This window comes from Mastomys coucha, unplaced genomic scaffold (assembly GCF_008632895.1).
Source record: "Mastomys coucha isolate ucsf_1 unplaced genomic scaffold, UCSF_Mcou_1 pScaffold14, whole genome shotgun sequence".
In the NCBI taxonomy this organism is placed as follows: Eukaryota; Metazoa; Chordata; class Mammalia; order Rodentia; family Muridae; genus Mastomys; species Mastomys coucha.
This window is the reverse complement of record NW_022196896.1, coordinates 130,805,215-130,820,334: the sequence shown is the minus strand read 5'-3', so window position 1 is coordinate 130,820,334 and position 15,120 is coordinate 130,805,215. Positions and strand designations below refer to the sequence as shown.

Sequence of the window (15,120 nt, the reverse complement as noted above, 5' to 3'; positions counted from 1 at the left end):
CTAACATCCCTCCTGCCTCAAACCAATGGACAATACAGTACTAACATCCCTCCTGCCTCAAACCAGTGACAATACAGTACTAACATCCCTCCTGCCTCAAACCATCCATTACAACACAGTACTAACGTCCCTCCTTCATTGACCCTCCACTGGACAACACAGTCCTAACGTCCCTCCTGCCTCAAACCATCCATCTGCACTAGAAGCAGCCCCACACTTACCTATGGATTGGTTTACAGCCTTCATACACAGATTCTCTATCAATACCGTCCCTGGTCGGGGTTGACCTTGTGTCCTAGACTAAGAAGAAAACAGAAAAAGAAAGACTAGACTCTACTTTTGCCTGCCTTGTAGTCCAGGCTTTGGAGCAAGGTCAGGTTTCATGAGTCCGAGCCAACGGCTTGTTCATGCAATAGAGAAGATCCGGTGGGCTAGAGGTATACTCCAAAACCTCTATGGAGAAAAGCTACCATTTGGACGACCTTGTCAGCCAGTCCCAGGGGGTGGCACACCACTTCCTCCCTTTCACCTCTGAAACACTACAGACACTTACAAGGGTCTGATCCAAGTAGGCCATCTTTTCTTGCAGCTCTGGAGACTGAATATTGGGGTACGGCATCCCCACCATCACCACACACCTGTAGTGGGTCACATGGTGTAAGTCATCAAGTCAGCATACTGCTATCGCTGACACTGGATCAGCTGATATTTAGAACGAGTTACATGTGATTTCATGGGCCTTTTACAGTGTATGTGCCTACACACATGCGCGTGGAGGCCAGAGGGAGATGGCAGGCATTGTCCTCTGACACTCTTCACCTTAATCTCTGAGGCATGATTTTTCACTAAGTCTGAAGCTCACATGATCCTAGGGTTCGTGGGCAGAACTACCCAGGGGTGTCTCATCTCTGACGCACAGTGCTGACTGGTAAATACACCATGCAGGCTTTTCTGTGTGTGCTGAGACTCGCCATTGTATCCTCTTACCTTCTGAGCACACATGCTCACTCACTAACCTGTGCCCTATCCCTCCTCCACGCCTATGGCCTCTGGGTCTCCCCATGGAGGCACCACTTTTAGCTTAGAGATCCAACCCAGACAGAACCGGGATCAAGCAGACAAGAGGACACCACACCTACCGGCCCAGGTCATCAGAGAAGTTGATCCCTTCACTCATCTTCCCTCCAACTACAGAGAGGAGCAAGGCCCCTGTCAGATGGCCTTCTGAGTGACTGCAGCTCTGTCAGGGGAGAACCACACCAGGGGTCCTGAGCCAAGTCTGTGACTCACACAACTGTTCCCAGCTGACAGACACTGGGGTCTCTGGACCCAGCCTCACTTCCATGTCTCACCATAATGCACTTGGAATAGGCCATCAGCACCTGCTCCACCTGGCTTGCTCTCTTGGGCTCTTGAAATATCTGAGGGCAGAAGACAAGGTCTCCCAGCAAAAGGCTTCAAAAGACCGACTCTTGAGCCCGGTCTGGGTTTTGAAGAACGTGGATGGAACATGTAGTCAAGCTAAGAGAATCCCTGTGAATGGTGTCCCAGGCCTCGACTTAGTAGATGCCAAGTTAACACAAGGTTGAGGGACCCGAGGAAGAGCTACAAGTAGCAATGTCCTCATAAACAGGCTAAGGGGCACTCACCTTTTTCCTGACAGACAAACGTGCCAGCAGGCCAGTCTTGTCCCAATGAGCATGTACCTGGCGCAGGTACTCATAGGAAGGGAGGAAGCACACCAGCCCTCCAGGGACCACGTTACACAAATTACAAAGAATGCGGCCAGTCTCCTCCATCTGCAGAAAGCAAAGAGCCAGCCTAGAGCAGGCCCCACAGCCGCCCAGGACGGAAGCCGAACAGCTCCCCTTTGGTAGCATGAAGTCCTGCAGTGTGCTCTCTACTTTTAACAGACATACCCACTAGGCCTTGTGCTGACTTCTTGCATTTATGCCACGTCCCATCACTGGTGGGATTTTCAGAGAAGACAAAGCAGACCCTTGGCATGCCACTGGCATCTCCCTATGTGCCCATTTCATGAGGGGTACCAATCGGAACAAGGTGGCACTGAGATGCCATAGGAGTAGTGCCCCAGAAATTCACCCTTCCCAGGATAGAGGCAAGAAGCAAGAACCCCTGAGCTGGTCGGCCTTCTCCCGCCCTGCATCCTCATGATAGGTGCTCTTTAGAAAGCATTTAACAACAGACGGTGAGGAAGGCAGCTAAGATCTTCCTTGATAAATATCTAAGAAAATGACTCCACTCATGTCCCGGATGTGACCATGCGTCTCCATGCCAACGCTGGTAGTACTCTCTACCTGGTCACAGGCCAGAGAAGACAGGAAGTAAGTTGGCACTGACCATCTGAGGTAGCTCTCTTCTCTGGTAGGTGAATTCCAGCTGCTGGTTAGAGGGCCCACTGCATATAATAAGGGGCAAGATGTTGTCGGGAGGGATCACGTGACCTGGTGATACCAAAGGAAGGCTGAAAACTAGTGTTCAGGTAGGGCAATCTCTCAAATCACTTCTCCAACTAGGAGCAAAAATGTGAAATGCGCTTAGTTCTTCTCTGCCCTGACACAGCTAGTGTAAACAGTGTGGTGAGCAGAGTGCAGAACCTGGGTCTAGGGAGGTGTGCTGGTGAGCAAGTCCACTGAGGTACCAATGCAGTGTGCCCTCTGCCTTCGCCCAGGCTACCCTCCACACTGGCTTACCACAGGAAAACTCCACCACTCGTGCAGCTTCTACTCCACAACTCGCCAGCAGCTGCTCCCGAAAGTCAGACACCTGCAGCAGTGACATCAGGGCCTCGTGACCTCAGAGCCTGCGGTTGTGTGCTCTTGTAGCGAATGAAAGAGAAGTCCAGCCAACAGGAAAGAAAGAACGGCTAATGACCCAAGCAAAAAGGAAACAATCGGTAACCAGTGTCGACAGAAAACCTAAGGAAGAGCAATGACGGAGGCGGAGGCCTCAGGCCCTTCCTGTATGTCCACATCAACAATAGGGAGGACCACTACCGACAATACACAAACAACTCCAAAAGTGAGACAAACCGAAAACGCAGTCAGGAAATAGAGTAACAAAACGAGCACTTCTCATCACAGGAAAAAGAAATGGCCCATAGTATGAAGAAATGTTCACTCTTACTAGCCACCAGAGAAATGAGAATCAAAACTATGTTAAGATTCCTGCCTTATCCCAACAGAATGACAGTCAAGGCTTAGAGATCTTCAGGAAGAGGGGAAGATGGATTTCGAGAGCCACGGGTGGAAGATAACATCAAGGAAATGTTTCAGGACACATCAGGGCAGGTGACTGTGACAGATGAAATCTAGAGCAAACTCGAGGCAGTCAGAACCCCAGCATGGAGGTGGGATTGTAGGGATAGAAAGCCCATCAGTAACTGAGGAACTACTAGACTCTGACAACTGCTGCAGGGGGAAAGCCAGTTTTCTTTAATGATGTGAGTCCCTATTAAGGGAATCACACAAATACAGAAAGAACTCACTACAGAGACTGACTGGGCAACACAGAATGGACTGATGGAGAGAAGAGATGAGGGGGAGGTGAATATGTTTAAAAAATATTGAGATAAAAGTCTCAAACAATAGAAATAGTGTTTAAATGGCAAGAAAAGAGAACAAAGAATTCAGGCAAGGATAGGGACAATAGGCCTGAGACATGGCTGATGGGAATGTAAGCTGATCTAGCCACCGTGGAAGTCAGTATGCAGCTTTCCCAAAACAAAACTCACTGAAAATGGATCGCCCATATGCGCAGCTGAAAAAAATGAATAAAAGGAGGAGGGCATGCCAAGTCCAAAAGTGTGGGGATTTTTATTGTAGATCTAAGGGAGAGAGCAGGCAGAGGGAAGAGTCCAGGCTGAACATGGCCAGGGGACTAAGCCAGCCCATGAGAGGAGAGACTGAAGGGAGAGCAGGAGAGTAGCCAGGGCCAAGATGAGTGAGTTCTACAAGACTCAAGCTGGGAGAAGGGGAGAAGGAAGCCTAGCGGCTGAAGGAAGACTTTAGGGCAGGTGGCAGGGTGAAGTGCTGGGAGGAAACACAGGTACTGAAGGCCCCGGAGCTAGCACTCTGATGTGGTAACAGCCGTTTAGCCATTTGTCTCAGGATTCTGAGACCTAACTCCAGAATACTGAGCCAAAGGACCCCAACATATCACAAAAGTATTCCACATCAGTGCTCACTGCTGCACTGAACACCAACCCAATTAGTAAAATGAACAAGATATCCATCAACAGAGGCTTGGACAAAGAAAATGTGGTACACAAGACCAGGCAGTGAGGGCACACGCCTTTAATCTCACCACTTGGGAGGCAGAGGCAAATGGGTGTCTTGAGTTCAAGGCTAGCCTGGTCTACAGAGCAAGTTCCAGGACAGCCAGGGCTACACAGAGAAGCCTGTCTCAGGAGGCGGAGGGAGGGAGGCAACCGGGGAAGATCACATTACATGAGCTAAGCTACCTGCAGTCCTAGATTCTATACATGACATCTTCACACACAGATGACACTGAGTCGAAGTGCGGTGTCTAAGGGACAATGGGAGGGAAAGGAGGGAAATAGGGAGGAGAGTGAAATACTAGGAGGATGCACTCAACAAATATACATAGACAAAATCTTTAATAAAAAACTTGAGGCCTGCCGGGTGGTGGTGGCGGCGGCTGCGCACGCCTTTAATCCCAGCACTTGGGAGGCAGAGGCAGGTGGATTTCGGAGTTCAAGGCCAGCCTGGTCTACAGAGTGAGTTCCAGGACAGCCAGAGCCATACAGAGAAACCCTGTCTCAAAAAAACCAAAAAACAAAAAAAAAAAAAAAAAAAAACTTGAGGCCTGGACAGATGGCTCCATGGTTAAAAACCTTCATTGCTTTTGCAGAGAACCTGGGTTTGGCTCCTAGCAGCCACATGGTGACTAAAAAGAGTCTGTAAAGCCAGGCAAGGCCACTCATTACTGGGCATGCTGGTAGACACCTTTAATCTTAGCACTTGAGACGGAGAGGCAGAGGATTCTCTTGTGAGTTTGAGGGCAGCCTGGTCTACATAGCAAATTCTAGGACAGCAAGGACCTTGTAGAGAGACTGTCTCAAAACAAACACACACACACAAAGACTACATAATTGTGAGACTTCTATCTCAAAAACAAACAAACCACCTGGCTGCGGTGGCGCAGGCCTTTAATCCCAGCACTTGGGAAGCAGAGGCAGGTGGATTTCTGAGTTCGAGGCCAGCCTGGTCTACAGAGTAAGTTCCAGGACAGCCAGGGCTACACAGAGAAACCCTGTCTCGAAAAAAAACAGAAGAAAAATAAAAACCAACAAACTGAACAATAATGGCCATGCACCATGTTAACACCAAATGAATACACACAAACTCCAAACCAAAAATTAAACAATTATCTACAAGGGCTTGGAATGTGCCTTGATGATGGCAGAGTATCTGCCTGGCACACACATAGTTCTGAGGTCCATTAGCTGTAACACAGGTAACACAACAGAAAAGACCAATAAAAGTCCATGCTAGCAGGCAGCCATGGCTGGAATTCATGCTTAGGAGCCCAACAGTCTAGACCACAGAGTGCTCTCAGGATGAAACAAGGAAATAACCCTTGATCACACAACTGAGGAAACTACTGTCTCTAACAATGGGGAAGAGTGAAGTATCCAACCAAGTAGGACAGAGGTGAGCAGCACACTGGTGGAATGTGACATGAGTGGTGAAATCTAACACAGTTCACATTTAAATGCAGCACAGAGGAATATGCTAGAATAAACATCTGCTGACAAGAACAAACAAACATCTTGTACAGAGAGAAAAGCAAATGATAGCAATAATGTAGAAGCATGGTTTTACAAAGCATGTACACACATATGTAATAGCACACCAGCATGAACCGTTAGTTCGTAGAATTCTGATTTAGTTAAAGCTTGTCTTAGACTTCTATATACTAACACTATGTTTTCACAAGACATACAGGTGATGACTCTCCAGGAGATGCTGGTGAGGGAGGAATGAGAGGACAGCACCTCCATGGAGTCTGGGACTACAGAAGGGTTTCTTCTCAGAGTCAGCTCCACAGGCTGCAGACACACAAGAGCCACAGGGCTACCACCCCACCAGCCTAAAAGGCAAGGCCAGTGAACTGGCAGTGGCCCCTAGTAGGCACTGCTGAGCCTGCATGTGCTGGCCCAGTTGTGTTTAGGGGCCCAGGGGACAGAGAAGAGAGACTGATGTGTGTCCTTCCCTGGTACCTTACCGGCTGCATGGTGCCACCTGCAATGACCACTGCTCGGCATTCCTTTACCACCTGGGCAAAGTGCACAGCTGGGTTCAAGAGTAAGAATTTAAGGCTGCTCTGACCCACACTGCCTGAAAGACAAATGAAAAAGGAATAGAACTGATTAGGCCTACGAAACCCAGATGCTCCATGGGGACCAGTGAGCTCCCATTCTCCCTCTAAAGAAAAGCTCTTCTCTTGACATTGCTACCATAGACTATGTGGAAACTCAGGAACAAAGATAGTCTGGCCAGTGTCACATAACCTTCAGACAACAGAACAAAGATACAGTCGAACCACATCTAACCACAGCCGTGAGATTCTAGGTTCTGTAGGGACCTTGCCTGACATTACTCAGTACCTCTGAAACCCAGTCTCCCAGGCCATTGGTGGCTCCAGCCTAGGAGGCTTGTGGTTCCTTCACATACACAATCAGGCAGTATGATAGAGCCTTTCAAGCTAGGCCCCTTGGCTACAAGCAGTGGATTACCTTGGCGGTTCACAATAACCCTGCCATCCTGGTTGGCTGTGGTGAGAGCTGCCAGGAAGGCCTCAATGTGCATCAGTGGAGAGGCAGGCCGCAGCGGCATAGCCTGGCCCTCCTCTAGGGAGTCTGCAGAAGAAGGTAGGATGGGAAAGAAGGCCTTCCTTATATCGAGTCCATGTTCACTCAAAGGGCCTGTTTCTGGCTCTCATTGCTCACCCTCCCAGCTCACCCTCAGTAGGCCCCGACTGCAGGCTCTTCAGGAACTGCTGGAAGCCACCCAGACCTTGGTTTTCCTGAGAGTCTGAGAGGGATGGAAGAACAACTCCAAAACGTTCTGTGAAGCCAAAAAGCTGTGTCGGGGACAAGAGGACAGACAAAAATGAGAAGAAACTGAATAAGACACCCAAGCCAGCCCGCAGCCCACTTCCTCCCAAGCCAGGAATCACTCCACACTATGGACAGTGCAATCAGAAGCCTAGAATCCTCAGGCAGCACAGTAAGGCAAGCAGGGATACTCTGGCTCCTTGCCAAAACAATGGGAAAGGTACCTTCCTGCTGAGCATGCTCTTCTCCAAGTACCGCTGCACCTGCAGAAGCAGCACAGGCCATTGTGAGAAGGAAGCAAACTGTGGGCTAAACTCTGAGGCGGCCACCCCTTACCACTGAAGGAATATGGCTCACTGCCACCTTGAAGGAACCCAAAGCCACATAAGAAAGGGTGAGGCAGTGGACCAGGTAACCTGGTCCTTGGTTGAGCTAAAGGCTTTGAAGCACCGGAGACCTGAAAGGACGGGAGGAGCTTCGCCTGTTCCTAGGCACCAGGCCCATGTCACTAGCTGAAGCCCTCCATACATCTGTGGTCATTAGTCACATAGGGGCAGAGCACACATAAGGCATCCCTCACACCGCACACCAAGACAACAGGAAAAGAGACAGGACTTGTGGTCACCTGGGAGCAAGACAGAGCTCTCTATGCCAATGAGGTCCCTTTAGGCCTGGAGAGCATGGCCAATAAGCTTCCCTTCCCAGACCCTCCTCCCTGCAAAAGGGATTTAATCTCAGGCCTACCCTGAGAAGTGGAGTATGGGTTTACAAATCTACTTTTGTTTTTTAAGATTTATTTTATTTATAGCTGTACAGATGGCCATGAGCTATCACGTGTGTGGCTGCTGGGAATTGAAGTCACAACCTCTGCTAGCCCCGCTCACTCGGGCCCCACTCTGGTCCTGCTCGCTCTGGTGTAATTCACTGTAGTTGTCTTCAGATGCACCAAAAGAGGGCGTCTGATCTCATTACAGGTGGTTGTGAGCCACCATGTGGTTGCTGGGATCTGAACTCAGGACCTTCGGAAGAGCAGTCAGTGCTCTTACCCACTGAGCCATCTCGTTAGCCCCACAGATCTACTTTCCACCATGTCAATAAATGATTTGGAACCATAGACTGTCTCTTTTCATCGGGATCTACCATGGGGAGCCATGGAGCTGCTGTCTAATCTCCTGTAGGTCTCTCTGCACTCCCAGCCACAATTGTCACCAAGCCCACTAACTCCCCTCCCCCCACCCCACGCGCCAACACCCAGCCCCAGGCTAGATTTTCTCAGCTTTTCCTTGGCCCCCATCAGGGCCTGGATGTCCAAGAGCGTGAGAACCAGATGGCCCCAGCCTCACTGAAGGCCAGCGGACCCCTGAACCAGCTCCAGCTGTCCTGCACCACAGATTGCACTTTCCCACCCTAAGCGGTGCCTTGGTGCTTCCCTACAGCCCAACATGTGTGTTCTGTGCCAGAGCGGACCCAGGACCCACAACCCTAAAAGAAAACTTACTGGTCTACTTTCTGAGTACTCACCACTCCAGTGGCCCTAAGAACACAGGGTTCCACAGGAGACCTCACACCCAAGCCTCATCACAAATGTTCCCACTGTCTGGTCACCTTAGGGGAGTCCAAGACAAGATCTCAAGGATGAGAAGGTTGGCTCAGCCGTGAGAGCACTGGCTGCTTGCTCTTCCAGAAAACCTGGGTCCTACACGATGGCTCCCAACCATCCATAATTCCACTTCAGCACATCTTCTTCTCATGACCTCCTTAGGTAGCAGGCATGCATACATGTGGTGCTCAGACATGCATGCAGGCAAAACACCGAAATACATTAAAAAAAAAAAAAAAGGCACTAACTGCATGTTGCTTCCTTCCAAAAGTGCCCATATGCAGACTGGGTCTTGAAGAAGAGTTAAGTTAAAAGTATGCAGAGACAAGAAATGCCCCAGAAGCCTGTGAACCAGCTTGCCTGGCACACACAGTGGAAAAACAATCAAGAGACCCTATCTCAAACAGGGTAGAAAGCAAGGATGAACATGGGAAAACTGTCCTCTTTCTTGTCTGACAAACACTGTGGCACAGGCACACCTGAATTCAAAACATGAATGTGTGCTGGCATACACATTAAAAAGACAAATCTTTAAACTCCAAAGACAAACAAACAAAAAACCAAAAATCAAAACCATTCTAGGCTAGCCTGGTCTACAAGATTGAATTCCAGGATGGCCAGGGCTAGATAGTGAAACCTATCTTGAAACATCAAAAAACCCCAAAATAACAAAAAACTGAAAAGTCCAATCCTTTCCATCAGAGCAGAAAGGAGATGAGCTGTCCCAGGGAAGGGCCACATGTAGTCTCCCTGCTGTGCTCAGTCAGGCAGGTGCCTCAGCTCAGCTCACAATGTGGCATTAAGAGTCTGTGGGAATCAGACAGACTGCTACCAAGACTGGCATCTGATGAAGAATGCTTCAGTCAGCCTGTACAAAGTGAAAGGGAGAGGTTTGAGGCAAGCTAGAGGAAAAAGCCTGCCACGAGGGTCATAGTTGTGGTAACCAAGAACCACGGGGAATGACAACTGTTCAGCGCTGAACAAAGGGGAGAAAGGTACCAAAGACGGCCAACGGGATCACAGCAGTGACGATGACCAAAGGTTAGTCTAAGGGACACTGATTTGAAAACTGAAGGCAAGCAGGGAGAGAGCATGATCTAGGGTGGGTCAAGTTGGGTTTCAACACCAGCCCCATCTAGCCACCCTGTGTCACCCACATGGAGCTTGGGCCAGTCACCCTCCAGAGCAGCTATTCTGAGCCTGTTTTCCTGTTCTTTTGTTGGTTTTAGGTTTCAGGGTTTCTCTGTATAACCCTGGCTACAGACCAGGCTGACCTAAAACACAGAGATCCCCCTGCTTCAGCCTCCTGAACCACCACCCAGCAGGTTTCCTGTTCTTAAATGACCATACTAGGTCCTGGCAGTGTGCTCAGAACAAAAGGACAGTATCCATGGAGGCTTCATTTAGACACACTAGGTTGTGAGTTAGTGACCTAGTGACCTAACACCTGTGGGAGCATCAGACTTCAAAGGCTAACAGAAGCAAAGGTCTGCTCGTGCCATCCCACCCGAGGCTCCAGCAGGAAGATCCAATGGGTGGTCCAAACCATGCTCACCTGCTCACCTTATAAGGTACACCATGGATTATACTCTGAAAACAATTCCCTGGATTAAGACTGGCAGAACAGAGATGGATAGGGAAGAAGAGGCTGTGTTTACCCCCAGGGATGCAAAGAGCAACCTCTCTTATCAACCCACAACACCTAACCCCAAAGTGGTAGACAGGCCCTGGCACAACTATTTTGCTGTCCAGTTTAAAGACCTGGTAACTGCCTAGTCCTGATTTATAGACCCTTGGACAATGGTTTACACATTATTTCTTCTATGCTTACTTGATTAGGTGCTAGAGGCAGAACATGACAGGCGAGTGCACAGCAGCTGGCCTCCTCCCCTACCTCTCCTTTCAGAGCCTTAAGGAAATGGAAAGGTGCTCAATCAGAATAGACCTTTACCTTGAAGAAGTTGATGTTGTCCACCTGGCTCTGAAAGAGAAAGTCATTGATGCTCTTCAGCTCTGACCCTGTGAACAGACAAAGGACGCTGGGTCTGTACCTTGCTGAGTCCTCAGCTCAGTCCTGGAGTAAAGCTCTGGGTGGCTCGCACCACCTCCCACCCTTGTCAGCAACCTCCTCACCTGTTTGAAGCAGGCTCTGTGTACTAGGATTTTGCTTAACATTACCTAAAAGAGGGGAATTCCAATGGGTCACGATGGCAGCTCTCTGCCCACTTCTGAGATATAATTCTGTCCTAGCTTCATGAACTACAAGGAACATTCATGTTTCAAGAGACATCTGTTTGGGCATTTATAGCAAACAAAGGACACACTAAAAGGACAGGAAGTTACAGGAGCTTTGTAGGTCTGTCTCACACACTTCAAATGGAATCCAAGGCCTGGAGAGAGACAGGAGCAGGACAGTCTCCCCACTGTCACTGAGCAGGACAAGGGAGAAAACAGAATCTGCCAGAAGATGACGAGCTGTGGCACAGGCAGAGAAGTAAGTGGAAAGTGCTAACATGGGACAACAGCTTGCTAGACAAGCCTCCACCAGCTTTCTGGAAACAGAGCTCTACAGACGCCTTGAAAACCACTGACATATAGTAAAACAGTCCCGGCCAGAAGAGCCAAAGAAACCTGGCTGCTGGCTAGAGTCAGCAGCCTCCAGTCTCGCGAGCAACAGGCAGGTCTCACCTTGAGCTTTAGTTTTCCCTCTGTGAATGAAGTTTAAAGCTCCTGGACTTCTCTTTTGCCAGTGTGTCAGAGCCAGTGTACCACATGGCTGTAACTACCCCACACAAAGTCATGTTTTGCTTTATACTGTATGATTATCATAACTGTACCGTTAGGTTTCTAAGTGAAAAAGCTAAGGTCTCAACTAAGATAGAAACAAGGACACCCTAAGGAACGACCAAGACAGTGTCTAAAAACGTAAAACACCCACGTGCCCTCACTGGCATTCAAGGAACAAGACCGACACAATTGCAGATTAGGCATGAGCCAGGAGATGGTGCACCTACCTCCCAAAACAGCCACAAACTTCTCCAGCAAGTACAGGATCTGCTTGATGTACATCAAGTTCTTGGCCTTTAAACGCTTCCTAAGGAAGCAACGGGGCAAAGGGTAGCATTCTCTAGTAACCCCTCCACCGGATGCCTGGGCCTGACACACTGCGCTGGGAGCTACAAACCCTCCAGCAGATAAAAGCCTGGCTGGCTTGACCAAGGTTTTCAGCACCTGCTGCTCTATCCCAAAAGGCATAAGATGTAGGGGGCACATACCAGGTCAGACCAATTCAACCCATTCTTCCATTTGTGCTATGACAGGCTAATGTGGAAGCCACTGAGGCTGAGCCTGGGTAGACCTTTTGCCTCGGGTAGTTTCTTACCCATATCTTTCCATGTACTGGAGCAACTGGGAATGGGCCTGGCAGAGCTGGGGAGAAAACAGAACAGCTTGAAGGCATCCCCGGATAGGGTTGAGAGGATCTCTGTAGAGATCTAGGAAATGCCAGCTCAGGACGCATGGGTGCCATCAAGGTGATGGGCATCTGGATAGTGACAGACAAAAGCAAAAGAAGAAAAAGAAAAAAGCACGTACAGGCAGGCCATAGGGCTGAGGAGAGCTGAGAGGGCAAAGGAAGAGACTGAGGCTGAAGGTCCTAAATCTTACAGGAGAACTGAGCTGGGAGATGACTTATACTCCAAGACTGAGACTCAAGGTGGCTGACAGGTTTCAGGGTCAGAAGCCAGTGGTCATAACCTGGCACACCTCAATTTGTGCAGTGTGGGTATAAGGTACACAACTTTGCTCTCCATTAATCCAAGCTCTCAAAATAAAGCAGGGAACCCCTACTCCAAGAGAAAAGCATGAGACACACAAACCCCTTTCCATGCTTGCCACGTACCAGAGGAAAGTACACAGGAGTAAACAGGAGCCTGCCGAGGCCCTGAGCATTCCTCCATTAAAGGCCCCCAGAGCAGTATCACTAATGATAAAAAGCAATCCTGTGAGACTGCTGGGCCCTGATGTCACCACCCTACTAATAGAGAACTAGTGAGCAGCACCCTGTATGAGGGAGAGCTGAAGACAAAAGCAGTCACCCTCTTCAAGCTGTCTCCCAAGAACCTCTCTTACCAATGAACAAGACAAGACAGGCTTTCAGTTCAGTTTGCCCTCTACCAAGCCCTACATCCAGAAGACTCCCTGATCCAGGCATTTGAAGGAATGACCTATGTCACTCTGCCCACAAGAGAGGCTGACCCACCTGGGAACCATTGACCTCTGTGCTGTGGATGTTGGTGATGGTGTCGATCAGGTTGTGAGCCTCGTCGATAATGACCACCTGACCTTGCAGCCTGATGCCCGCAGCCTGTCGGGTGGCTGCATGCAGCAACATTGGGTAGGGTAGCACCACTAGCTGTAGGGAAAGGTGACAGGCAGTGAAGCAGCCTGTCTTCACAGAGCAGAAGCTTAGCACCCTGCAGTACTCTCCAGGCCACTCAAGTTCTAATGGCATTGTTTAAACTTACTCAGCCCTTGCAGGTGGGGGCAGGATTCAAGCCAGAATGCCACAGCTCAGTATTCTGCCTGTTCCAACAGCCCTTCTTTCAGATGTTTTCTGTGGGATGTCAACTATGAGGAACTCAAACTGGAGTTGATCACCTGGGAAGGGGGAGGGCTGGAGTCCCTGGAGGTGAACTGCATCCTCAGGCTCCAAAGTTCTTCAGCACACTGACAATCATCAAGCAGCAGAAAGCAACCCTAGCCTAGGGCCCTAGGGCTGCTATCTCAGCTTTGTGACTCTGGCAAAGTCTCGTTTAAATGACCTTGGTTTTTCATCAGCTAAGTGGATCTGACAAACCATGTCTATAGGGGTGAGTATAAAATCAAATTTGTAGGTATATACTGCTATGAAGATTTTTCCAACAAACAAGTGAGGGAGATCACTCCGTGAAGTGTTTTCCTTGAAAGCAATGGCTAAGTGTGAGCCACAAAGCCATGGGGAAAACCGCTCGAGATCACAGCAGCAAGGATGCAGACAGGCTCACTTGCCAGCTAGCTTTGCCACACCCAAAGTTGTTCTCTGGCCTGCACACAGGCAGGCACACATTTGCTCTCGAATACACACACACACACACACACACACACACACACACACACACACACGCTGACAATATGAAAACCAGGTGCCAATATGGGTAGCATCAGTTAAGACCGTGAGAGGAGAGAAAATCACCTGTCTGGGCCCCAGTGTTCTCACGTAGAAATGCAGCTATTTCAGTGGACTGTTGTAAAAGAAAATGAGCTGACAACAGCCTCCACCTGTCAGATCACACCAACGTCAGGTCTTCTGAATAGTAACGGCACTGGCTCCCTCAGACACCTGGGAGAGGCCCTCAGTTTGTCTGAGTCACACACAGCAAGGCCATCCATGAGTAAGCACTGCACTGAGCAACATGATTACCAAGTGCGCTCTCTTGAAACCATTTAAGTCTCCTGGATGACTCAGATCTCCCAATGAGTGGCAGTTTCAAGAAGGGAGCAAGATAGCATGAAGTGACCCACAGAGAAGAGCAGGGGGCTGGCAAAGAAAACCGGCTTTGCTCTCTGTAGACTTGCTTGCCGTGAGCTGGCAGATGGGTACACCAGCAGTCCACCTGAAAAGCCATTTAGTTATGTCGAATTCTGGGCTCAGCTCCGACCCAGTGCCCTGTCAGTGTGGCTCCTCAGAATGACAACACTCTTCTTGGATTGCTAAGGGCTGAACACTCAATAATGCTAACCGGCCTGTCGCCCAAAGCCATCGGGGATCCCTGGCCTCTTCACACTCTGGATTAGACTGCTTTGTCCATGAGAATGAGAAGCAGAGCCGCTGTCGCGCTAACCCAGGTAGGGACATCCTCCTCCTCGTGTTGCAAGCCCCAGTTCACACCCAGACACTTCCCACTTCCCAGCACATTCACCTGGGCTGCAGGGATGGCAAAGCGGCTTCCATAATAGGGGCAGGCCCGGGCCTCCTTCCCAAGGGCCACAAGTTGTTCCATGTCCTTCACCTCCAGCAGAATCTCATCCCGGAGAAGCTCCATCTGCTCATGGTTATAGAAGGGGCAAGAGGCCTGGATCTTCTGCGTCTTTCTCTTTGGCTTGTCTTCTCTAGTCATGTTCTTTTCTGTGGTGGTACAGATGGAGGAAAGCAAGGGCAGGAAGGGGCTCAGCCACATCTGGGGTCAGGAGGAGGTACAATGGTGTAGAAACACATGCGTTCACTTGGGTAGGTAATTGCTGCTCACTGTGGACTCATCAGAATCCTCTGGGATTTTTACTTTATGCTCGCTCTCCAAAAAGAGATGGCACAAACACGTCTAAGCCAGGTCCCTGACCCTGACCCAGGAAGCACACTCTTTTTTTTTTTTTTTTTTTT

General features: G+C 49.5%; 1 protein-coding gene across 3 annotated transcripts in view; it reads right to left on the bottom strand.

Annotated features, from left to right (window-relative positions):
* Positions 1 to 15,120, bottom strand: part of Ddx11 (DEAD/H-box helicase 11) — a 31,027-nt gene that overhangs the window by 2,033 nt on the left and 13,874 nt on the right. For all 3 annotated transcript variants that reach the window (XM_031368620.1, XM_031368618.1, XM_031368619.1), the window contains exons 9-25: positions 14,663 to 14,868; positions 12,964 to 13,116; positions 12,085 to 12,131; positions 11,717 to 11,796; positions 10,836 to 10,880; positions 10,654 to 10,721; positions 7,327 to 7,365; positions 7,008 to 7,128; positions 6,782 to 6,904; positions 6,271 to 6,383; positions 2,715 to 2,787; positions 2,362 to 2,465; positions 1,650 to 1,799; positions 1,353 to 1,421; positions 1,140 to 1,240; positions 554 to 638; positions 222 to 300 (exon numbers count right to left, since the gene is read on the bottom strand). In XM_031368620.1, coding sequence (XP_031224480.1) covers positions 222 to 300; positions 554 to 638; positions 1,140 to 1,240; positions 1,353 to 1,421; positions 1,650 to 1,799; positions 2,362 to 2,465; positions 2,715 to 2,787; positions 6,271 to 6,383; positions 6,782 to 6,904; positions 7,008 to 7,128; positions 7,327 to 7,365; positions 10,654 to 10,721; positions 10,836 to 10,880; positions 11,717 to 11,796; positions 12,085 to 12,131; positions 12,964 to 13,116; positions 14,663 to 14,868 — 1,656 coding nt within the window. The remainder of the gene's footprint in view (positions 1 to 221; positions 301 to 553; positions 639 to 1,139; positions 1,241 to 1,352; positions 1,422 to 1,649; positions 1,800 to 2,361; positions 2,466 to 2,714; positions 2,788 to 6,270; positions 6,384 to 6,781; positions 6,905 to 7,007; positions 7,129 to 7,326; positions 7,366 to 10,653; positions 10,722 to 10,835; positions 10,881 to 11,716; positions 11,797 to 12,084; positions 12,132 to 12,963; positions 13,117 to 14,662; positions 14,869 to 15,120) is intronic.